The following is a 25,361-nucleotide window of genomic DNA, read 5'->3' on the forward strand; positions in this document are numbered from 1 at the left end:
GCTCTCCTGGGAGATCCAGTAACTCATTTATTCCTCTGTCTCCTTCAGGCTGCTCACTCCAGTGACACCACTCGAGTGGGCTGGTGAGCCACCAGCTCACCTTCAAGCAGCTAAACCCCCAGCTACTGTGCAATGTATTACACACATGCTCACACTCACAGGTGCACCTGCATAACCAGGAAACATCTCTGGCAGCTGGAGGCACCATCCAGATGTGCAACAGCTGTGTGGGACAGTGGTCTGGCTGGGGGATGGTGTGGCTGAAGGCTGGAGGCAGGACACCTGCAACAAGCATGAAGGCTTCACAGGGCTTGGGGCTGCCAGCCTGTGGCTGGGGATTTGTGTGCTTTGAAACCTAAATCAGAGATGGTCACGGTGTGCTGCTGATGTCCTGAGAGCAAGGAAGACTTCAGCCATGGCTCTGGCATGGCCCATCCGCTCTGCTTTGGCTTGGCACAGTAACCCTGGCACTCCTGGGCTGGTCCTGTGCCTGGTGGAGCAGCAGCTGGGGTTGTGAGGCACAGGGATGTGATGCCCACCCTTGGCATCCCTCCTGCTTCTCCAGTGTCACCACTGGGGAGAAGCCAGTGCCACACTCATAAATATTCAAACCCACAGGAGACAATCAGCACAGGTGCTGTTTACCTTTTCTCATCATGTCTGTAAGATGTAGATCCCCGGCCACTGGTCCAAATAAACATTTTAGAGGGTTGCCCAGTGTTGGCTCTGCTCGCTGCAGTGGGACGATGGAAGGACCTGGGGGAAGAGGGATAATTTATCACTGCCCATCCAACGTGGCAGAGCACATAACATCCAGCTCCCCTTGGCCATGCTCTGAAGATGCATGGACATCTTCATGTGCTCTGAAAATGGACAACTTGCTAACTCCAGATGAGATGTAAAATAATGGGGATGAGACACCAGTGTGTCAGAATGGAGAATAAATCCCATTAGCCCCACAGGCCAAAGGTGAGGCTGGCTAATCAGGCTTAGCTGCAAAGGATTCATACCAGGGGCAAGAAATCATCACAGTTTAAGAAAAGGGAATAGCTGAGTCCAACAGCTATGGCTGTATTTTTTTTGGGGGGGAAAATGGCTATTGTTTAAGCACATACACACTCATTAGAGGTTTTTGGTTGTTCTGCAGCTCTCTGTAAGGTGAGGCTCTCAGGGAAGATGTCTGAATGCGGCAAAATATGAGATGCAAATGCAGCATTTTGTAGAAATGTAGCTGATATGAAAAAGATATCTTTTCCCATGGAGAAATTACTATCCTGAGGCTCTCTGACCAGACGAGTTAGATACCTACCCAAGGACTTCTTTGTTTCACTTCATGGTATGAGATCTGTTGCCTTCTCTCAGGGTCTCAGGCCATATTTGACCTGTTAGTGGGTTATGACTCCCCTTATAGCTCTCTTAAATTCTTCTGGTTTTAGTGAGGCTCAGTTAAAATCTTGGTCTCTGAGAATTGGGCCATTCCTATGAAGGCTGCATTTTGCATTCTTTCACAGCACAACATTTTGTGTTTTTAATGCATTCAGATAAAAGCTTAAAGAAAAAAAAAATATTCCAGACACCAATTACTTCATTGTGAAGTTTTCATACACTAGGGGCCATCCTTTAGCTCACTGAAAAATAAACCTGATGGCTGATCCTGTCAGCAGAGAAGGCACATGATCTGAGAAAGTCTCTAATGTCACTGTCTCCATAATCATGCAAAGGGCTAATTTCAATATTTGCATAGTGGCGAACCAGGAGAATATTTAAATACTGTAGAGTGGCTGCAGGGGAAGACTGGCATGGACAGGAGCCAAAATCCATCTGTGTGCTGAGGGACTGGGCATTCCACCTGAATCTGGGAGTCAGCCCAGAGTCCCCACCAGAGGGTCCATGACACAGCCCCAGGCCAAATTCACACCCTGGCTGGGCAAACTGGGCAAACTGGTGCTCCTGTCACCTCCTCCCTGCTGGGATCCCTCTGCCATGCTCAGATGCTGGCTCAGGACTAGGACTTGCAGGCAAGGACCTTGCTTAAAATAAGAGGTGGCAATATTTGATGAAGCTTTTGGCTGCATTTGTGAACAGCAAACTGGACAAGAAGGTGGTCCAAAAGAAGAGAGGAGGAAGGAGGGGAATCTCTCCCATCCCCTTCTCTGATTCTGTGGGCATCATTGCAGTCTGAATGCCAAGAAAACAATTCTGCTCTTTCCCTGCAACCACTGTAGTTAAGTATTGGGGAATAAACAACAAGATGAGGCACTACCTCCCTGAAATAACTATACTTTAGAAGGTAAAGTATCATCTGCTGGGATCTAATTAATATAGACAACAACTAAGTGTTTTGATAGCAATATTGGTCAAAAATTTCACTTGTAAGACCTTGAGCCAAATCCTCACACTGCTGGATAAGATTTTAGCCACGTTACCTCAGACAGCACCACAGTGAGCACTCAGCTGGTGCTTCTGCTCCAAGTCATGCAGGAGGGGTCAGACCAACTACCCAAGGGCCACATTGCTGGACTGAGACTGCCCAGGCTGAGTCCCTTAATGCTGGAAAATAAAATTATGTGTTTGCCATTGCACTCTTTAGGATGTCACACACTACAGGAAAGCCTGGCTGGTTGTGCTGCCACAGCCTGAGTGATCCCAGAGCCATCAGGAGATGGTGGTGAATGCTATTAGAGAGCCTTTTCTTAATTAAGCAAAACTTGGGCACATATTAGAGGTCAGCAGCAGCTTCTGCCACCTGTCTGAGCCTACAGGGACACCTGGGCAGGGAGCCAGATTTATAAGCTCCAGAGCAAATTGCAGGAGCACTCTGGGCTGGGAGTTGGGTGAGAGGGTCTGTCCCACTGAGTGGATGCCAGAGAAGGAAAAGGGAGGCTTCTCTTCCCAGTGAAGTCAGAGTGATTTCAGACTCCCTTATAGTGCCAGTGCCCTGGAGCAGTCCATATGTGACAGCTTTTATGCTGCCTGCTTCGTTAGTTGAGCAATGCAAGCTAACTACCACTATTTAACACACAATTGCACACCTAATTTTGTGTAAAATTGTAACACTGATGACATCATAACGCTACTCCAGAGGTCGACATGAGTGACTGAAGTCCATGGTTCCTTCAGGCAGGGGTTAGATGTTAGGTAAAAACCTTTTGTGCACCAGAAACAATACAAACTCCCCAAGACTCTTCTTTGAAGGCTTTGGGAGAATTCAAAACCTCCAAAGTTGCAACCTTCACGAGCATGCTCTGCCCCACCAGGTCACTTAACAACTTCAATGCCTTTCTCCTACCCTGGTAAGGCAGGACTGTGTTTCTTCACTGCCCCCTCTCTCTTCTCTGGGAAAACAAATAACACTACTTTTTCTTGTTCTTTTTCCCCCCATTGCTTCTCAGAGTCAGCTGCTGCCAACTTATTTTTATCATGCAACAAGTAATCAGCCTGTGAAACTCATTACTGCAGGATGTCAGCCTTGCATTCAGAACGGATTGTGTTATTGCCTGAACAGACGGAGCACCTAAAGTCACAAAAATACCTGTTAAAAACAGTGGAGATGTTTCAATCTGCCTTTTTGACTACCAGGACTCTGTGGGGGATATTCCTATAGGGCAGGTTATCCACAAACTGCTGTAGTTGATGTGACTTTTGCTATTCAGGATGCTGGGTGGGACTCTGGGCTTTCTGCCTCACCTTGCCTGAACACCTTTGTCTCCTTCACTGCTTTTCACAGAGTGGCACCAACGCAGTTGTCTGTTGACACGGTTGCCACAGTGACAGGCAAGGAGGCCAAGCTTTGGATTTTACAAAATACACATCATTTTTCATATCTGGGTCTATTCTGAGTAAATGCTCAAGGTTAAGGACGGAAATGCAGAGTAAAGAGTGCACAGTCTGGTACAAATACATGAGTCTGTGATGCTGTCCCACTCCCTTTTCCTCTTGTTCTCATCCTCTTCTTGAACATTACCTGCTGGTGGATTTCATGGAACTCACTAGAAAACCTGACAAGATGTCCACTTTTTCAGCCATTGCAAGGTGAAGATTTGAGATAGTTCTTATAAAATTAGAGATATTCTGTCCTGTCCTAAGGACTATCAACATGCCCACCCAATAGCAACCACCTGATTGAGGACTTCAGTGTGAAGAAAACACAACAGGGTAGCATTTGCTTCAAATTGCTTCAAAAAATGATGTAATTCTGAGGGTAAATCACGAAATCCCTTAGCTGGTATCTTGGGGACTATATTACATACCCTGTGCTATCCTGTATTACTCTGTTGTCCTCACTTTCACCCTGGCTTGGCTGCTCTCCTTCCTCTGCCTTCAGTTTGTGTCATGACTGGTATGAAAAGTCCCTTACCTCTAGGTCACAGCTGTGAAAAGCCAAGGAGAGATGTTGCAGAGCATATTTTTAGATGGAAATCTGGGGTTTAGATGGGTTTTATGTGTGTGTTCGCTTCTAATTGCCTCTATGTTTATGTAAATCACAGGTTTTCTGAGACCTTGGAGAACCAATAACAGCACCAAACTAATGAGCTTTTCTCCCCTTATGACATTTCATTTCCTGGGCAATGTGGCCACTGTAAAAAGAGAAGCACTTCCATTAATTTTGTCTCATAAAAGACACTCTGATTCATCAAAAGGCAACAAAAGCTAAACATTCACCTAAAGATACAGTCACTGATCACCTCAGCTCTGTCTGAATGCACCCACATCCCCCACTGTCCACTCTGACAAGTGCTGGATGTTTTATCCCAGTATTTCCCAGCCAGAAGATTCATTCAGACTCCAAGACAGTTCTCTGGAAAACCCAAAGTTTTCCTGCTATTCCACAAGTTAACCTCTCCCTGTGCCACCACACAGCTATCAGTGCCAGCCTTGGGCAGATGGGTCAGTTGCTGTTGAGTGATGGGAAATATTTGATCTCTCTCATGGCTGGCTAGACCCCTTTTTTGAGTGGTCCTACCCACCATCACCCAAGAGAAAAAGAAGAGACTGAAAACAGACATCAAACATAACCTGCAAGAAGAATTTTCAGTTTTTTCTTGTTCACTTTGAGGTGAATTTAGTGAATATCCACAATTAGACTTTGTGTCCCAATAGGTCTTACTGGTGCCTCTGGTGACAGAATATTCTCTTATGGCTTTGATGAGCCAGAAAAAAGGGAAAAGTGGTGTGATGAAGGATGGGAGAATAAATAAAACTGTTGAATTTTTAATGTAAAGTGTAGCCTGACTGGAGGGTGGCCTGGCTTTCAGGTGCCTTAGTGCATGGAAGAGTTTCCCAGGCAGAGCGGTGGAAGTAACTCCTGAATTAAGATGCTCCTCTCTGATTCAGGAGATGATCCAGGGCAGTTTTAAAAGAATAAAAGAACTGGACCAAGGACCCTTGTTTGCATCCAAAACAAGACAGAAAACACACACCAAGAGTACAATCAAGCTAACTCACAAAAGCAATGCATCTGCATTAGCAGAGGACAGTCACCACTTAGAGAACATTGAATGCTCTGGCAGCAGCAGCTCTGAACTGAGGAGCAGCAAAAGCAATATCAAAGGGTGAATTTGTGCCTCATGACTGAACTTTGCTGCTCCACAGCTGATGGGCACAGGGCAGGACAGAGTGGCACAAATTGCTGCTCTTGTTGCAGCATCTCAGGAGCCCTAGGTGTGTGAACACACTAATCCAACCAGCAGATGACCTTCAGTCTGGGGTTCCTCATTATGGCAAGGGGAAATGGACAATGGGCAGCTGCTGCTAATGTACTGACAAGAGTACAGGAAGACTGATGGTTAATGATGCTTCATTAATGATTCACCTCTATTTCTGACCCTGCTCTGAAATCTCCCCAGAGCTCAGAGCTGAGATCTCCATTAGATTTTAAGTTGAATGAATGGAGACATCCTGGACACAAAGTGGTCTTGCTGGATTCCCATGCCACAGGCATGCCTAGGACATTCCATATCCAAAGGAGGAGAACAGGGATGCCAGTGACGACTGAAGCCATGTCATGGAGGTGTAGATTAGCTGTGTGTGGAACACAGTCACGTTTGGGTATGTTTTCTAAGGCAATATTTCTTTATACTTAAAGTCATCCTTGGCATTTGTTAATTCCCTCTTTCCTATATATACAGGAGAAAGAGAAGTATTCAGAAAAGCTGAAGTATCTGTATTTCCCTTCTACATAACAATGTGTCTACACTTCAATAAATATTTCAATGTAACCTCTGAAACTTCCATGTTTCCATTCCATGATATTTTTCTCTCCAGTGCTGACTTTCTTTGTTTTGAAAAAGCTTTCAAGCCTTGCCATTTAATTATGCCCTTCATCCCTGGGCTTCCACTTTCCCAAGAGCTACCTTCCTAGTCCACCCAGCATGTCTGTAGACTTTATTCTTCGTGATCTTTTTACCTTTAACTTCCTTCTCCAATATCTTTCCTCATTTTTTTTCCAAGTGCCTCTTCCTATACATTACTATCCCAGTGACAGCTCATTTCCCTCACCTTGGCCATACTGTGTTATTCTCAATTATTCTGGTTTAGTTGACTGAAACAGCAAATTTGAAGAAATTCCTGTGTCCCCAGGTCAGCTAAAAGGAGGGAGGTACTGTCTGTCACTGCAAGCAAGAGATTCACAACTTCTCTCTTGGTTTCCTTGGAGCAGTCTGGCATTATGGCCTCAGCTTCCTCATCTGTACAAGGGAAGTGCCACCATGTACCTGGCAGAGGACACCTTCAGACCATCTCCAGGTGGCAGAGCACGTGGTGAAGAGCCAGCCCTTGCTACCATCCTTTGGTGCTGGTTGAGTTTGCAATCCAAGCACGAGGCAATGCCTCTCTTGGCACCTTGCAGTCATGAGGATCAGCGTTTGTGAGGAACAGCTGAACATAATTGTCCACTTTTCCTGTCAGGATTCTGCAAACATTTTTAGCTTTCTGTGCTGAATTTGAATTTACGTAGCAAGTGACACATTGGACAAGCACTATATTCATCATCTCAGCTGCTCCCTGAGAAGGCACAGTCTGCCTGTAAAGTGGGGCTGGCTCTGGGACGGGCTGAGCAGTGGCAAGTGCAGGCTCACCTCCCTGCAATTTGCTTCTATCCAGCTGAGCCAAGAGAGCTTTATAGGGAGATCTGCTCCTCCAAAGACCAGGTAGTATTACACTGATGGAGAAGGATCCTGGGATAGGGAGGAAGGCAGTGAAAGTGCTGCACTCCCTCATTTGATGCTCCTTTAAATCTTAACACGGTCCTCTGCAATTGCAGAGGGATAGATCACCTTGGGTGCTGCACTGCACCAAAGAGCATACAGCCCTGGGCCAGGCTCTGGATAAGAGTGTGTGGTGGCACTGAAGGGGCTCTGTGGCCTGTGGCTATGCCCTGATAAACCCAGTGGGAACAGAGATGGGGTGACAGCTAGGAGATGGATGGAGGCACACTGCTCCATGTTGAGGTCAGTCTCTTTGATGGTCATCAGGAAGGAATGACCTTCTCCCCAGCTGAGTTTTTATGGGTACCCACTTGACCAGATCTTAAAGGTTGCTGTTTTGGATACAAATCTATTTTTAAGAGTAATTTGCTGCACAGTGAGAGCTGAATGCCTCTGACTATGCTGAGGTGAAGTGGCATCAGACTTGACTCCTATGTCCTTTCACCCCTGCCACTTGAGGGACCTGGGATTTACACCCCAAAGTGAAGCAACAGGGTGTTGGCAGTGCTGTTTTAGAGGTGATGAACACAGGCACAGAGGCTGCTGAGACTTGGCCAAAGGCTCTCAGAAAGTCTGTGGTGGTTGTAGTTGAAAAAGCAGCCTTAAAAATGGTGGACAACCACCTTCCACTCAGTGAGGAGGGAGAAGAGCCAAGACCTGTACAAACGTCTATGTCAGAGAGCAAAGGCAGAGCCTTGCTTTGTGGTTGTGCCAAGTGCCATCCATGGGGACATCCCTTCCAGCTTTGTGCAATTGTGCCTCAGCTTTACACCCCTCCAGAGAAGCTGATCTGAGAAGGACATGGCTTTTAAATGTCCCTGAAGAGAGTTTCACTCCAGCACTAAAATACTGACCGTGTGTTTGAGGGTAGGAGCACAGGGAGGGGAGGGGTGATGTGCTGCTGAGGACACAGAGGACACCAACAGCTTTTAGGGAAAGCACAAAGGAGAAGTGTATTGCATGAGTGATGTGGCTGGGGAGGGAGGTGAGGGTAAAGAAACATAAACAGATGCAAAGCATCACCCAGAGGAAAAGCACAAACAGGCAGGGCAGATATGGCAGGAGTGGCTTTTCTGTCACCTAGTTCCTTGAGCGGGTCAATCATCTTCTATCTCCTTTGAGTCAGTCCCTGTGCCATGGAGAGCACCAGCCGGAACAAAGCAAAGGCAGAAGAGAGCTGAAACTACTGCCCAGCGGGAAGTGAATGCTCTGGCACTATTTATTTTTGAGTCGGCATTTGGATTAGCTGTAAAGAGCTATGTGGATAAGCAAGCAGGCAATTACAGCTGGGACGTGCTGCTCATGAATGGAAACAGCTCCAATCTGCTCAGGACATATTGAAATTCTAATTCAGTTAGATTCCTTTAGTTACAGCGCTCATCACAGACACTAAAAGAGATGGGATTAGAAAATAAATACAACTCTTCTGTTGCCTTTGGTCTGTCTTCTGTGCTCCCCTTTCCCTCCTCCCCTCCCCAGTTTTAGCTGTCGTTTGACTTTATTTTCGGTGGTAAAATACAGCAGTCTGCTCTTAGTCTTCTTGTTAATTTTTGTGAGCATCCAGCAGAGCACAGCTGTCCAGACCCGTGTGCTGCTGAGGGGTGGACAGTGGGCACAATCAAAGCTGACTCGTGTCATCTCTCACTGAAAACCACTACCCTGAGACACCTGCAAAGGTACAGGTGGGACACAGAGAGCAGAGCAAGGACAAGATTTACAAAAGCTCCTCCCTGGCATCATCCCTGCTCCAGACAAGAGCTCCAGCCTGCACTGCTCACCCAGTAAGCAGGCTTGCTCTCTGTTTTGGGTATTGGTGTAAAGCTCCTTCACCAATGTAGGCAACCACTTTTTCTCTGTGTTTGTGCAGGCAAGTTCTTAAAAGATCTGATTCAAAAAAGTGACCAGGAAGTAACCTGGAAATTTAAGAAAGTTACTTAACTGTGTGCTCCTGGTTTAATTTCTCTGTCTGTCAGTGAAAGAAATGTATTAAATCTGCTGACATATGCAAGGAACAGATAGATGAGGTCTAAATGTCAGAGGCTGCTGGATTGGAGGAGCAGCAGGAGCTTGAGTCTGTATCTCCAGCTGACTGCCAGCTGTGTTCCATCACATGTGGAACATGCTGGAGGACCTCTGAACACAGGGGAATGTCTACAGGCAGGTTGTGAACAGTCCTGACACATCAGCTTAGAAACCTGGTTATGGCAGACAGAAAGTGCTTGTCTCCCTTGAAACTGAGGAAAGGGCTCGATGGAGAAAGACAGTTGTAACACCCAATATGACTGATACTGAGTCATGGAGCTGTGAAATAAGCAACTCTCTGGTAAAAACAAACACCCAGCTTGGTTCTCATGAGCATCTTTCCTCTTTGTATTATTACAAAAGGGTAAAATTGGCATCATAAGCACTCTGCAGTGGCTTGTCATCCTTTCAGAACACAAACTTCACCATCTGTAGCCCTCTTAGTTGAATATGATAAATTGCTCAGATTCACAAAACAAAATTTTGTGCCCAAGTGCTGTAGAAAAGCTCCAGACATATTTTTTTTTCCTGTACACATTTCACACAGTTTTCACAGAATTTAAATTTTTTATGTCCTTATTTTTTAAAATGCATTTCAGTAGGTGCAGCTGCCTATTGCCTCTTGAGTCTAAGTCATGTGCAGCACAACTACAACTCTGTGGACCTTTGAACTCACACATGTGTCATCTGGAGATCCCTGCTTGCTTTGCCTGATTGCTTTTTGCTGATTAGTGGTGAGGAGCTGTTGTTTTAACAATGAGCTCAATATTAAGATAATAATTGAATGGAAGGGAGTTCTCTCCATTGAGTAGTTCTACTATTCATAGCAAAATAGAACAGCTCTTGGGAATAATGTGGAAATAATATTTCTAATGATCTCTAAGCACAGCTAATGTTTATCAGCTGGGGGCCTGTGCTCATATATGACCAAATGTCTTCTGTAATCATCAGTAATCATCTGTGGAGCGATGGTAAGGATGTCCAAGCCACATATTAGGGACAGAAGCCAACTGGCTGATTGGAAGAGAGATGCAAAGCCCTAATTCCTCCAGGGCAGCTACATGCCCCAGAGAACCATTTCCAATGCAAGAAGAAGGAAGATTTCCTAGTGGAGTCATTCGTGGTTAGGACACAATCAAATCCAACCTGAAGTGCAAGGCAAGGGAGAGAGTCAGAAACCAAGTGGGTCACATGGAGGCAGAGTGTTGGAAAGACAGGGATCACAGGCTAAGAGAGAGCAGGAATATCAGCATATTGCAGCCAGGTAGGAATGGAATGCACAGGGCAGTAGGTGTGAGGTGGCTGGGAAATGTGGTGAGCTGAGGATTGACTGCTGGGACCAGGCTGATGCACCAGCCACAAGGACAAAACTCAGTGCAAACTCTAAAGCACCTGCTCTGCAGAGGAGTTCAATGCCTGATATGCTGGATGATACAGATGCAGATTCAGCCCTTGGGAAAACAATAGCTTGGGATTTCATTAATCTCCTTACAGATGTGTTCTTGTAATATAATTTTTAGCATAAACCAAATTTTTCTCGAGAGTCAGGAAAAAAGATAGTGAGAAAGAACAAAAAGCAAAGTCTCTCTAAGACAGAAGAGTGTGCATATGCCTTCAATGCAGTTTTGAATCATAAAAGAGAACAAAATCTCTGCTGTTGTCTGAGGGGAGAGAAGCACACTGAACAGTGAAATGGCCACGTCCATGAAACAAAATCCCCGTGTATTTTTTGTCTTATAACTGGTCTGGAAATGAAAGCAATGGTAGGAGCAGTCACAGATGCCTCCTTTCCTCATATGACAATAATCTATATTAATTACTGCAAGCATCCAGCTTCGAACAATGTCACTGCAGTGCTATTACTGTTGAGAAGTATTGAGTTTCCAAGGAGGTGAATGTCTTTTTCTCCCCCTAATCATGATTACTTGGCTTAGTACTTGGGCCAAGCTTCTATTTAACCAAGATAAATGGATATTTCCAAAACAAGCAAGTTAACACTATGCATCACATTATTACTCTCCTCACAGATTTCTTGCCTCGTGTGCTATTTTACTCAGCTGCTAAACACAAATAACAATAAGACCAGGAAGGAGGAACTATGCAGGATCCTGTATGTACTAAATAATAAACAACAATATAAATAATGATAAATAATAAACAATAATAAATAATATTTATAATAAATAAATAAATCTGGTTTTGAACATTTCTTTTTCCTATTCTGTGACAGCATTTTCCCTCGATCAGTGTAACATAACAACATTATTTTGTCCTATAATTTCTCTTCTGTGAAACATGAGCACCCACACCACATTTTTGCAGACACCATCAGCCTATCTGACTAATATTTTGTCACTTCCTGCTTAGAATTATTTATCATTTAAGTTGATGTGCCAGCACTCTAGGTTAACATCCAGAAGAGCAGATGGGGAATTAGAGACAAAACTTCTGTCAGTGATAACGGGACTTCCATGCTTCATTTCCCCCAGGGCGCAGTGAGTGTTTTCCTTTTCAACAGTGCTGGGCAAAACTGCCTTAAGGAATTGGTGGAAGCAAAGCTGTGAGCTGGCAGCACACTGAAATTGTCAGAATGCGGGCAAAGATTTTGGGTTGCTGGCTATTTGTGGGAAGTTATTTTGTAATAGCTCCTGGGAAGATATCCATCTCAGTACTGGAGTTGCAGTGCAAGATACCCAGAGAGAATTGACTTTCTGGGAGAGTCAGTCAGAGGTCTGGCACTGAACAACTTCTCCTCCACAAATAGGTTCACCTGACATGTCTGGCTGTGCTGACCAGGCTGCAGATCCACGGAAGGTCCTAATTCAGGACTCCAAATTCTCCAAATCCCACTATTTCAGCACCATCCTGATCCCCAGTGCTGCTGGGGAGAACATCAAGGCTGTGCATGGGCAGCTCAGAGAGGGTTTCTTCCTGCCCCCTCCCACAGCTTTGCCCAGGGGCAGTGTCCAGGACAGGCCACATGTCCTTGTGTGTGGATGTGTGATGTCCACACATTGCACCTTCCTTCAGGGAAAAGGCTCCTGCTTTTCTGCAGCAGCTCTGTGCACCAGCCCCTTCCCCAGGCTCAAGGGAAGCTCATTTGTGTCTTTGGGACCAGCACTCAGAGCCCGAGGGACCTCCCAGATTGGGAAATGGTTCACGTGCTGCCGGCTCAAAATTCCTCACCACCAAGGAGTCACAGCCAGAGGAACATCTCACCTCTGTCTTGGGGACACTCCCAAGCTGGAGAGCCCTTGTGGCACCTCCCAGGGATCAATCACCCCCACACACTGCTGGCTTTCTCATGGGCCTTGCTGCTGCTGGCCACAGGCCACCCAGCTGAATGACAGGAGCCATCAGGATCCAGGCAGAAATCGCTGTTCTAACACACCAAATGTCACAGGGGAGATTAAAAACAGATTCTGGCTGCTAAACTGTGCACTGAAAACACATAGGAGACCTGCCCAGAGAGCAGGAGCTTGTCCCTATCCTCCAGTGCCACACAGATGGGATTTGTTCAAACAATCGCTGCAGATACAGCCTGCACCATCTCACCTTCCCTGGTTTTTGTCTCTAAGGTGTCCATCATTTGGCCAGCCTCCACCCACCTTCCAAACAACAAAAGGTTTTCACTTCTAATTTGATATTGCTATTAATGAAACAAGGAAATTGATGCTGAAAATCAGAATATATGTGTTATGTCTGTATTCTCTGCTCTTTAGGACAGTTTAACAATTACATATTAATTTTCACCCAAATTGGTGTTTCTATGGACATTCTTCCTGCCTCCATCTCTTTTAAGAATCTCTGAGCCTCAGTAATCATGTGAATTACATTTGACTCAAAATGCAGAAAATCTGTGTTGTCACATTGACCTTGAAATCCTGAAGACCATTTCCATTATAAAGATGTTTTACAGCAGAGCTTGTGACTGAGGAGGCTGCTAAGGGAAGTATAACCAAAAATGTTTTTCATATGGAGATATCCCCAGGATACTACCTCGCTCCTAAAAGCTGGTGTTTGAGTTCTTCAAATTGTTTGGATCATTTAAGCAGACATACCTGTAGGGTAACTTGTGAAGGTGTCAGCTAATGCCCTGCTCATGCCTTGAGCTGTCCCTGTTGTAAAGCGTGTAGTAAGTAAATAAAAGCTGCTAGCCTTCCTCCTAATGTGTTCAGAGGGCTTTTATCCCTTACTGATTTCATAGTAGCAATTTAATTAGAGAAAATATCATCAGGAACTGCATTTTTATTGTATGGGGTGAAAATTTTAACTTTCTCCTCTTCCTTACACTAGAGCTGCTTTTTAACAGTTCTTCTTTTTAAGCTGCTGTACAATCTTAATGAAGTCCATCATTTCAGTGCTCTTTGATGTGTGCTCAGAAGAGACTGGGTACTTGATTTTCTTCTTATTTACACCTGTGAGGTCAGCAGCTGAATGCAGAAGCGAGCAAAGGGCCAGAGCAACGCCACAGAGCCTGTCAGCACCACAGCAAAGGCTTTTCTTCAGTTTGCAGTGGTCCCTTGGGAAATCCTAACAGCTGCACTAATGTTGGATGTAATTGAAAAAATACGCTCCTTAAACAGGCAGGCAGTTCAGTATTTAAACATGAAGTTTGAACATTGAAAGCTGATTTTTGACCTTCATGAAAGGCAAAATGAGATTTTTTTTTTCAGTACCTGTACAGAATTTAAAAAATGATGTGGAACATTTTGTCCAATAGTAGCCTTTTTATTTCTTCACGTTGTTTGTATTTATTTTTACATTTTGCTACAATGGAAATTCAATCAAAGTCAAGGATTTTATCACCTTTCCACTCGACTGCCTGAGTCAGATGCTTAAAATGTAACACCAGCAGCCCTGTGAGTAGTCGATTAAAAAAATCAACCTTTTGCACTATAGCTCAGAGAAGTGCCTTTTTGTTTTTTCTGTAGCCTGGTGGAGTCATTTGCTATCAGAGCACGTTTTCACCCAAAGTGATCTGCTATTGGCACATTCCAGGGGCTGGAAAATGTTGCTACTGGGGTGCTTCAGTTACCAGAGTGCTCCCAGTTTGCTGGTGCAAAGTTCTGGGCTTGCAGCAGGATTTCTGCTGTCAAACACATTTACTGACTGGGAAGCAGCAGCTTGCTTCCTCTCATTCAGTGCAGAGAAAACCAAAGTTTGTTTAATCTGGAAAGGAGAAAGCAGGAGTGGAACAAAAATGACTATTGCTCTGCACCTTTCCAGCTTTCCTTTATGCCCCCAGGAACTTGGCTTCTTTGTCTATCTCCACTTCCAAAGCTCTCACTTGCTTTGCCACAGCTGGAGCAACAGTGCTTTTGGCACCAGGTCCTCCTGAGGCTCTGCTGTCCCAGGCTTGGTCTGATGTGACAGAGGAGGCTCACTCACTGCTGCCATCCCCCCAGAGGACACCAACACTGGCAGAGGGAGAGGAAGGGCTGGCTAGGAGACAGCACATCCAGTTCTGCTCTGCAGATTCTGATGCACAGAATACATTCCAGTGGGGTATGGGTCACTGAGCAAAGATATCCATGTGTGGCCTCCTATTCCACGTACCCTGCTGTAAATACAAACCAACTGGCTGAGCTGGAAGGTCAGGTTGGCCCCAGCAGTGCCCTGACCCCCCTTCTGCTCCTATTTGAAAAGGCATCCCCCAAGTATTAGCTTGGCAGTACTTGGAAGAGTATCAGCAGTTACAATAAGTAACTGATACTATTTCCTAAGTGTCTATATTTTCACTTCTATGGAAAACATTTAGCTGATCTAGGAGCACTTAATTTGGGAGATGCAACTCAGTCCCAGCAAAAAGCAGCACTTGGAAGACCACCCGTGGATTTCAGCAGATCAGAACCCCCATGGTTAAACTAAATGTCATCACACTGTACACAGCTGCTGATTCCAGGTTTGCTAATTTGTAAAACAATGTGAAGAAGATGCTGCAGTTGTGAGCAGGGCAGCTGAATTATAGGTACTTAAGCAGCACTGTAGGGATATGAATTCTGTTTATTGCACAAACCTGCCTCTATAATTAATAGAAATTGTACCATTCCCTTGCTCTGTTTTCATTAATTCAGACTGATAGCTTCAGAAGATCAGAACAGATTAGGAAACACATTTTGGAAGAGCAAGAGAAGACTTTCTCAGCTTTTCAGCGTCAGTCCAGATCTCCTTCGATGTATAAAGAGCAAAATTACTAGCAATGCTCTGGGTGTGACAAGCCATCTGTCACCATAATTGTAGCCTTGTTTTACTTTTCCCTGCTCCTGGGAGGAAAGATCCAAACTTCCCTGGCTACCTGTCTAAATTGAACATTGTGGAATGTACTTTAAACCCTCAAGAAACAGCCACACTTAATCCAAAACCTTCTTAAACCCGAACTGCTCTCTAACACCAGCGCCAGCACGTCCCAATAAAAACAAGCTGCAGGGTTTACCTATCAAGCTGCAAATGAACTGAACAGCCCTGGCTCCTTTACTGGGAGTTTTATAGGCCTCTTTCCCCTCTCTTAGGAGGTGTAAACATATCGAGGTTTAACATTATGCTTTATTTATCTCAGTGGCCTAGTGTGTTATCGTTCCCACAGAAGCACTGGTGGTGCTTTAGCGTTGTAGAGAGGCTCCACGAACCAGAGCTGCTGCAGGAGCTGCCTTAGCCACGGCCAGCGACACCTGAAACTGAGCACAAGCCTCACTTTGGGTGCTGTTTCATTATTTTGGATGCTGTGGGGGCTGGAAGCAAAGTGTACCCAGAAATAAGAGTGAAAATCAGAGTTACATGGGAGCAGTTGCCTTCCCCCCTCGTGGTGGAAAGCTTTGCCCCCAACCCTTTCCCTCTCAGGGGGAGGCACACAGGAATAGGTATGTCCAAGATGACTTATTTTCCTCATGATTCATTGAAAACAACAATCCTAATAGCTTTCTAACATAAAGTAGGTAGTGACCACTGAACTGGTCAAAGGAGGGCTCTTTATTGATGTGACTCTGTGGCCAAATGTAATGCAATTAAATGATTGGATTTCATTACGTATATTGACATGGTGTCAGTGACAATTTCCATTCTCTCTATTATTTCTATAAATAAAGTCATCTGCCATAATTAGAAAATATGAACGTGCTAAGACCTCCATTAATTCTTCTCTATATTAATCTAAGAGCTGGGCAGATGTTTATTAATACCTTGTTACACTGTGTTCATCAGCTGTTACCAAGAATAGAAAGATTGAGACCTGATCTCATGCTGAAGGTTAAACAAGAGCAGATCTAGTCAAATCTTGGCTTCTGATTGATATTTTGACAATGTCTTGTTTTTTATCAGAATGTTTTTTAAATTTTGACCCTTTCTTGGCCTTTCTTTCGCTAAGTATCCTTTGGACCATGTGTGAAACTCCATGGTGCTTCCCATCCCCTAGGACTGTCTGGTGTGATTTCAGTGGAGCTGAATTACATCAGCCTGTCACCTGCCCTCTGCTTCTTCCACCTGGAGCTGGGTGAAAGCCCAGGTCCAGCACATTCAGTGCTGAGCACCTGCTGATGGGTGCTTGGGGATGGGTGTGAGGAACAGCAGGCATGGATGGACCTGCACCAAGTTGTGAGGAGGGCTCTGAGCAGCCTGTGGGACCTCTCAGACCCTCCTGGTATCCTGTGCTTGGCAGGTTTTAGAGCTGGTCTTTGTCTCAAGTCATCTCCCACTGTTGATTTCACTGGGTCTTTTGCCAAGAAGCTCCACAATTTAATTATGTTCTCTGTCAGAGAGCAATTTTCTGTTTCTTTTCAATATTGTGTGTGGTCACCTGAGCTTGTTCCCGATCTTCTTGTTTCCCATTTGCCTGATGTTTGCTGCCTCTCCCCACTCTATTCTTTCCCACAGTCACATGGATCTGTTCTCTTGGCTGTCACTGCCAGGGTCAGCATCCATCAGGGCACCTCTGTCAACCTCACAGTTTGTGCCAGCAGAGTGACTGCCCATCACCTCTGCAGAGATGGCAGCTGCTTGGCTTTGTCTGTGTCCATGTGGCTGTAGCAAAGAGCTCTGGTGGTCAGCCTGGTGCCAAAATCCCATCCCATCCCATCCCATTCCATCCCCCTCCCATCCCCATCCCATTCCTTGGCAGCTTCAGAGACATCCAAAGCAGATGAAAATGGCTCAGCAAACAGAAACAGGTTTCATGTCAAAACTTCTCTTGAACTCAAAAAGGAACACGGGTAGGAAATTAGATCTTGTTTTGTACAAAGTAATTTTAAATTCATATATATAAAAAGAAATTAAAGAAAACCAATCCAGTGTTGCTTCCACCACTTCCTAGCCCTTGTCCATCTCCTTTGCTCCAAATGTTGCTTGTCTCTTTTCTACCACCTTGAAATTACCACTTTTTGCACTCTTTTTCCCTTTCTTGGAATTATGTTTGAAGAAATGCACATAAAGAGCTATTCTTTGGGTCAGCATTTCAATTAGTTTTAAGTCTTATATTTCTATTTCCTAAGTCTGTACTTATTTATTATTTGCATTGAATCTTTGCCTGAGTGTTTGCATTGATTCTGATAACTCTGTGGGGTGCTTATCTGTACAAATAGATCAGTAGATTTTGAGTTTATTTCTGAAGCAATAAACTCAGAGACTTGCTTTGAACTTGAAAGGTTCTGTACTGCATTTACTAATACATCAAGCTAATACAGATCTATGATCCACAACACTACTTCAATCCCACGCTAAAGGAAGAAGATTTTCAACCTGTTCTTCCTGGCCATTTTTATTTAAACAGTTGCCAATCTTACATCTCCTTTTTTTCATCACAGTCACCCTGAGCTCATAAGAACACCATGGATGTCATGGTGACATTCTTTCCAGAGCTGACAGGTTTGGGTTAATTGCTGGTCCCAGCAAGCCTGAGTGTGTGGATCATCCAAGGGACTAATCTGTTGAGAGGATCTAACAGGAATCAATCTCCTGCTGCTAAAGAGAAATGCTCCTTTCTCTTAAAATGCAGTAAAACAAACCCCACTCTAATCTGATCTGAATTAAAATCAGAAACAAGCTAAGACTTTAATTTGTATTTCTAGTTTGTTCAAGCAACTCTTTGCACTGTCTCCCTCCAAGCCAATTTTGGGCTCGTGAAAAACCACAGTTCCACAAAGTCTCTGTGGGAAGGCACCAGGAACGCAGCAAGATAATAGTGCAGCAAGATAAGGGGGATTAAGATTACTTCTGGTCTTTTTTAAGACATAAGAGGTGAAAAAGTTAATGGAACACTCAACCAAGAGACATTGCTGAGACCTGCAAAAAGAGATAAACCAAGATAGCTGGGTGAAATATCAGTGAATGGCCAGAGTTTTCCATGTAGGTTGCAGCCTGCTGAATTCCACATGGATTACAGCACGGAAAGATGCCTGACAGAAAGGGACCTGGGTGTGCAGGCCAACAGCTGGCCAAACAGGAGTCAGAGGTGGCCAAGAAAGCCCATGGCATCTCACCTTGTGCAGTGTGGCCAGCAGGACCAGGGCAGAGATTGTCCCCCTGTACTCAGCACTCTTGAGGACAAGAGGAAATGGCCACAAGTTGTGCCAGGGGAGGTTTAGAATGGCTATTAGCAAAAGTTCTTTCAGCAAAAGGTGGAACAAGCTGCCCATGGAAGTGGTTGAGTCATCATCCTTGGAAGGGTTTCAAAGAGATGTTGAGGAGTCATGTAAGGACATGGTTTAGTGGTGGACTCAGCAGTGCTGGGTTAGTGTCTGCACTTGATGATCTTAAAGGTCTTTTCCAAAATAAAGGATGACACTATTCCATACTGAGAATTTGCTTGTATTGTTGTGGAAATTAGATGTTACTTTAATAGCCATGGTGAGTTTGAGTGGATTACTCTGTGGAGACAATAACAGCCACTGACAGTCCAAATCCAGTGGACACCTGACCCAGCTGGTGTTGCAGCTGATGAAGTATTTATTTCTATTGTACATAATGAGCATTGGCCTCAGCCTCAGAAGACTGCACTTCAGATTGAACTTCTCTGCCTTTGCAGCGATTTTATTAAATTTGCAGAGTTGGTATTAAATTTGCTCAGTAGTATGAGAACATTACTATTCTGTTAAATTACTTTCTCAGTTAATAATATATTCTTTTCTACAAAGGTTTTACTTTCTTAAATTCTTTACCCCTCTTTGCCTTTATCTAGTTAGGGAATTCATTCTCCCTTTCTGCCTCTACCTGTTGTTATCTAGCAGGGTTGAACAGCTCTCTTCCACTTCTCAAAGGAGTGTTCTGCATTCTAAACTGTATTTTTGTTCCTTGGGCAGGCTGTCCCTTTCTAACTGGTGGAACCAAAGCAAGAAGACCTCATGGACTATGAGGAAACCTAAATCAGAACAGGCTCTTGACCCCAAGTTCTTTCAGGTCAAGGCTCAGCACAAACTTCTGGGAAAGCCCTCCTCATTCCTGAGCCTTTTCTGCCAACAAGGAGATACACTTTGTGAGCCCATTTGCATTGAAACAGATCTTTGGGATCCAAACTGTATTATATTATTTGTAATATTTACACCTGTAATACCAGCAGCATGCTAAGGGCTTTGAAGAGATCTCGGAAGACAAAGTCCCTGCCTGAAGAGCTTAATATTCATATTTTATTCACAATATAAAAATATACATACTCTGAGTCTGTAAGATACAGGATTAAAAAGGCTTTTCTCCCTAAATTAGCTCACAGAAATCTAACCCCCTGAGGAGAATGGATGAGGCAGCTGTGGAGGGAAGGGAGCCAGCACCACTGAGTACAAAGTGTCTCTCAGCTGCCTCATCTGGAGATGCACTTTCAGCCTCAGCTTGGGGTCCTTGCAGACACTTTTGATCCCTGTGAGCCCAGCTGGGATCAGAGGGCCAGGTCCACTGTGGCCCCCCTGTGTGATGTTCTTTGCCAGAAGAGAGTCCCAGCCCCATCTGGAGTGGGTGAACCAGGGTGATGTGATGGAATCGGAGCTTTCGGATCTGCCTGTCCAAACAGCAGCCCTCCTCAGCGGAACAAAACCAGATCATTCATCCTTTTACCTGGGAGTCAAGGGTGTGCAACACACAGTTTCCCAACTCTGACTGCTGGGCACAAATCACACTATTCCCAGTATTTTGACACAGTGCAACCATTTGCTATTTCTATGCACAGCACACCACACTGTCAACATTGAAATGTATCACGTTATTTCAGACCAAAGGAAGCCAAAACAACAGCATGTGAAGGAATCTTTTGGTGAAAGTTGTGTTCCTGCATCAGGTGACCTTGTAGTTTGGTGGGACTTTTGCCATAATGGACAGCAGTGCCAGTGAAATGGAGCACAGTGCCCAGGAAGGGATTGGTGACTAATATGTTTGTAAGGGGAGGGAGTCAGACCCACCATTACATGTTGACAGTTGAGAAGCAAAGTGACAAGAGTTCAGAGGCCATAAGTTCCAGTCTGTTGCAGAATTTTAATGTGTTTCCACATGAGTGATATTCAGTTAGATTGTAAACACAGTGCTGGAAAATTAGGATTAGCAAATGACTAATTTAAAATGAAAATTGGGTAAAGAGATTTGGAACTAAATGTAAATGCTTCAGTTGTAATGGACTTTGCCCTCTAAGGAATATTTTTTAAAAATAGCCAGTTATTTCTTATTGGATTTATTTTTTTCCCATTACAGACACTGGAAATCTGAGGGGGTTAGAGAAGAACTGTAAAGAGCAACAACAGAAGAGATGTAGGTTGAAAGTGATGTAATGACCTCTCTTTTGTGAAATGTTCCTCACAGATTCCTGGGAAAATTTCTGGGACTCATTTCTGGCCACAACACAGCGACAAAAAACACTTAACACAAACCCCTGGTTAAGAACTCACTTCTGGTTCTTAGGAAAATATTTGTTACAAGGCCAAAATCCACATCAGTCTTTGCAGGACAAATTATTTCTGAAGCCCAAGTGAGATGCAAAGGAAACAGCACACAGACACAAGACATAAATAACTCTGGGCATTATCTGCAGACAGGGGAAATCACTCAGAGGTGGCAGGCAAAGGAGATGGTCCATGCTGGACCCCAGGGTACACCAACGTGCTTGACCACCTTGCCAAAAGCACAAAACTGAATCCACATCTGATCAATGGCACTTTGAACAGTACAGGAGTTGGGATGTTCCACAAACCAGTCTCATGCTGACACCAAAATGAACCAGACAACTACAATATCCAAAGTGGGAAAAGCAAAAAGCACTAGTGGAAGAAAAGAGTGGGTGGTGCATAGCCCCAGTGGCTGTCTCAGTATATTGTTTTTCCCACGAGGATCTGGAAGATCTGACACTTCTCATACTGATTCCCATGGAATATTACAAGAGTATGAGAGATAGGGGGAGAGAGATGCAGAGCAGTCTGATAACTTACCATGATAGTAGCTACCGAGTCAAAATTACATCCAAGGCTTCCCTCTTCAGTCTGTGAGGTTTGATGATGCTGATTTTATCAGCAAGGTCATTTTAGCACCCAAGATTAATCCAGAATCTATTCTGATATTTGTTTAGGAGATTTGAATAATCTCTTTAAGAGTATTAACAAGTGCTGGAGTCCTAAAGAACAGTCTTCTCTCAGCCCTTACTGGAGCAGAAGGATTTAAGGTCAAAGTTAGGTGAAGGTTTTTTTAAGGCAATCTGGAAGTAAATGGAGTTATCTTTAGAGCAAGTCACGTTTTGGAGAATAGAGACACGAAGTTTGCAAATGAGTTTAGTCTGGTTTTGGGTTCAAATTTCTGGCTGCCCTGGAGGCAGCCCATGACCTGCTGCATAATTCAAGTATTGATAGGAGCTTGCTCTGAGGTTTCCTCTCTGAGCCATGTACAACTGTGGTCAGTGGCCAAACAACTTGTGAAAATCCATTGCCTTTTTCCAATGTCACATTTGCTGCCTGTTGGCTCCTCATGACACAGGGCTGGCCCTGGAGCTCTGTGTTGGGAGGTAACATCTAGTTAAGGGAGTGGATGGGAAAATTCAGTGAAACAAAGTCACTGATGCTCAAATGCCAAGCTGTTAAATCTTCACTAAGTCTTGGTTTGGAAATCAGTCATTGTTTTTTTATAAATAATTAGAAATATAATCAGTGGATATAAAGTTAAATGTTCACTTAAGGGTTTGGGCTAAATTTTGGGAGGGCCTTTGAGGAATTGCCATTGAATCTTCACACTCAGAGTGTTCTGGTGTTTGCATGGATGTAGCATAAACCATTTCCACATGGTCTCATCTGAGACTGTGAGGCTGATATTACATAAGATTAGACTTTCTCTTGCAGATAGGCTGAAGAAAATAACAACAATACCACAGAAGCAGTGATCCCAAAAGAGTCCCATCATGTCAGGCAGAACAGCTTGTGGCACTGTTGAGCTATTAACCCTTGCACCTTCTTCCTTCCCAGGAGGCTGATGGATTTTTATTTAGATGCAGAAACAGAGAGCAACACCCTGGCCTGTGGGGCTGAATGCTGTGGGTGCTCATCTCGAGCTCCCTGCTGCTTCACAGCTGGCAGCAACAGATAAATTTATCATTTGTCTGAGCCAGATGGAATCAGGTCTCACTTTGAACTGCCGCCTCGAGAGTGGAGGTAGGTTTGGGTATTAACTCATCTCACCTTCCAAGCTTTGGAATGTCTGAAAATTTGGAACATAATTTGGAATCCTAAGGCCAAACACCCCAAGCTTAAGAGGGGATGCTACAGCTCACCTAGCAAAGGTTTACAGTGAGCTTTGCTACCTAAGCCATAACAACGTTATGTTTGTGTGGTTGATAAATTGCAGCAGCAATTATTTTACTGTAAAAACAAAGAAACCTACAAACCTCCCATTAAACTAAAGAGAAGCAGTATTAAAACTCATTCTTCTATTTTTGAAAGACTTTTACATAGAGGTCTAGAAATGTTTTGATGTTTGGGGAAATGGCAGCTTACATGAGCAAATGGGAGCACCTAACATAGCATATGGGAAATGTCCTTGGCAAGGCATATAAAATCAAGGGTAAATGAAGTATGGTAAGTGTTTGCCAAAGTACATTTTCACAAAAGACAGTAGGGAACATGGTAAATATTTTAGGGACATTTAGAGGTGGACTTGGCAGTACTGGATTTATGGTAGAACTTGATGATCTTAGAAATCTTTTTCAACCTAAATGTTCCCGTGAAATATTAAAAGATTTTGTTGATAAATTCGACACATGCTTGGCAGAGGGGATGTTGTAGGAGTTGGAGGACCCTTGACCTTAAGACACCCACTGCATTTGTTGAGATCCACAAATAAGCAAGAACCCATCATCCTCCCTGGTCTGGTGGCTGCTGCAGAGCAGCGAGGTGAGCAGAAGAGGGAAAAGAGCACTGCAAGACTCTCTAGAGGGTTCTGAAATTCCAACTGTAATGCAGATCTCCTTTAAAATGAATGATGAGGACTTGCTGCAAGGCAGCCTGCCTGGAGGAGACAGTCAGATATATATCAAAGGGTCTGAGCAGGTCCCAAATCAGCCAAATATTCCCTTGAGGGTCTTGAGTTTAATTTTGGTCCCCAAAGCCACTGGTTAAAGTCACTGAAAGAGCTGTCTGAGCTGTCCTGCTGGGGTGGGTGCTCTGGCATGAGCAGCAGAGCTCCTGCAGATGGTCTGACCGTGCTGAACACGAGCCCTGCAGGATTAAATGCTTATCTTAGCACTTGTAAACTTCCATAGTAAGAAGGCTTTAGAAGGAAGCAGCCATATGCCTGGGGAAAGGCATCATGCAGTGATCAGCCTGCATTGTTTACCAAAGCAGAGAGGCCAGGAGTCAAGCAAGACAGGAGCAGGCAGCCTAAAGCCTTAAACTCTGGCTGCCTTCAGGCAGCACGAGCTCAGCCCTCACCGTTCTTCCACAGCGATTTACGTTCACAAAATAAAACCTTCCTTGTCAGGGTCCTCCAAACGCCCCAGCAGGAGGCTGGAGCCAGAGGTCCTGGCACTGAAAATGCCCTGGATGAGGGCTGTGGCAGGTGCCAAACTGGCAGCTCCATCTCCCTGGGGGACTGCCAGCAGCACCTTGGACTTTTTCTGACACTTTCAGAACTGTCTGACAGCAAAATGGAGAAACAGGGAGTCCAGCTCCTACAGCCTGTGAAAAGAAAACAAGCCCTTGACCAGGGGAACAGGAAAGGAAAGAAAAATGTGGCATTTCCAGCTTTCTCAGTGCTGTGTGGTAGCAGACATCAGAAATAACCCCCATTGCTTAAGACCTGAATCCTTAGATAGTTTCTTCTGTCAATCTCAGATTAAAAATCTAGAAGTCTGGAAGTGTAGATGAAATCTTCACTACAGGAAGGCACATGGAGTTAAACAAATCACTGAATACTCATTTCTTCAGTTCAGTACAGCTTGATGAGCTATTTGATTCATCAGAAACTCTGCCTGGGAATGAAACCCTGGGATTCATTCCTGATCTGTTCCAGGGCAATACTGAACAGGTATTACCCAGACATGGGGACTCATGAGGCTGCTGAAGAAAAACACTGAGATGAGAAATACCAACTGCTACTCTCTGGCTCAAAGGTTTGACCAGAACTTCAAGAAGGAGCAGAGTAGGGCCTGATTCAGAATTCTGGTGAGTCCATCATCCCATGAGCAATCAGAGCAGCTTCAGGTCATGCTGAAGACCTATGAGGTCTGAAAGCTCAGCTAAGCATTTGGATGATTTTCCAGATGGAGCCCTAAGTACAAAGATACAATATCATTAGCAAGTGCCTTGTAATGCACATCTGTAATGTCCACACTTCATGACAGCCTAAAAATACCTGGTCCTATGTCAAACTCATCACCATTTGCAGAAACAAAATCAAGATGTAAAAAAACCTGAATCAAACATACAAAACCAAGAGGTATTTCTTTGGTGGCTTCTCAGAGACAGGGTGCACAAGGGTGTAGAAGGACCTCAAAATTTTCAGGTGAGAGTATGAAATGGTCACATGTGTGTCACATTCTTGCACCAGCACCTTCCTGTATGCCAGCACACCCAGCTGGTTTGGTAAAGGTTAATAACCACTCCTTTCTTCTTTTGAAGATTGAAACCTAAGTTTGGCCACTAGTGCCTCACACACAAAAATCTATTACTGGTATTTTCAGAAATGAGTGTT

General features: G+C 44.4%; 1 protein-coding gene across 3 annotated transcripts in view; it reads right to left on the bottom strand.

Moving 5' to 3' along the window:
- KCNMB2 (potassium calcium-activated channel subfamily M regulatory beta subunit 2) overlaps positions 1–25,361 on the bottom strand; it is a 139,377-nt gene that overhangs the window by 15,568 nt on the left and 98,448 nt on the right. For all 3 annotated transcript variants that reach the window (XM_086843327.1, XM_023932856.2, XM_086843326.1), the window contains exon 2: positions 646–756. In XM_086843327.1, coding sequence (XP_086699453.1) covers positions 646–756 — 111 coding nt within the window. The remainder of the gene's footprint in view (positions 1–645; positions 757–25,361) is intronic.

This window comes from Cyanistes caeruleus, chromosome 10, assembly GCF_971803275.1.
Source record: "Cyanistes caeruleus chromosome 10, bCyaCae1.hap1.1, whole genome shotgun sequence".
Taxonomy (NCBI): domain Eukaryota; kingdom Metazoa; phylum Chordata; class Aves; order Passeriformes; family Paridae; genus Cyanistes; species Cyanistes caeruleus.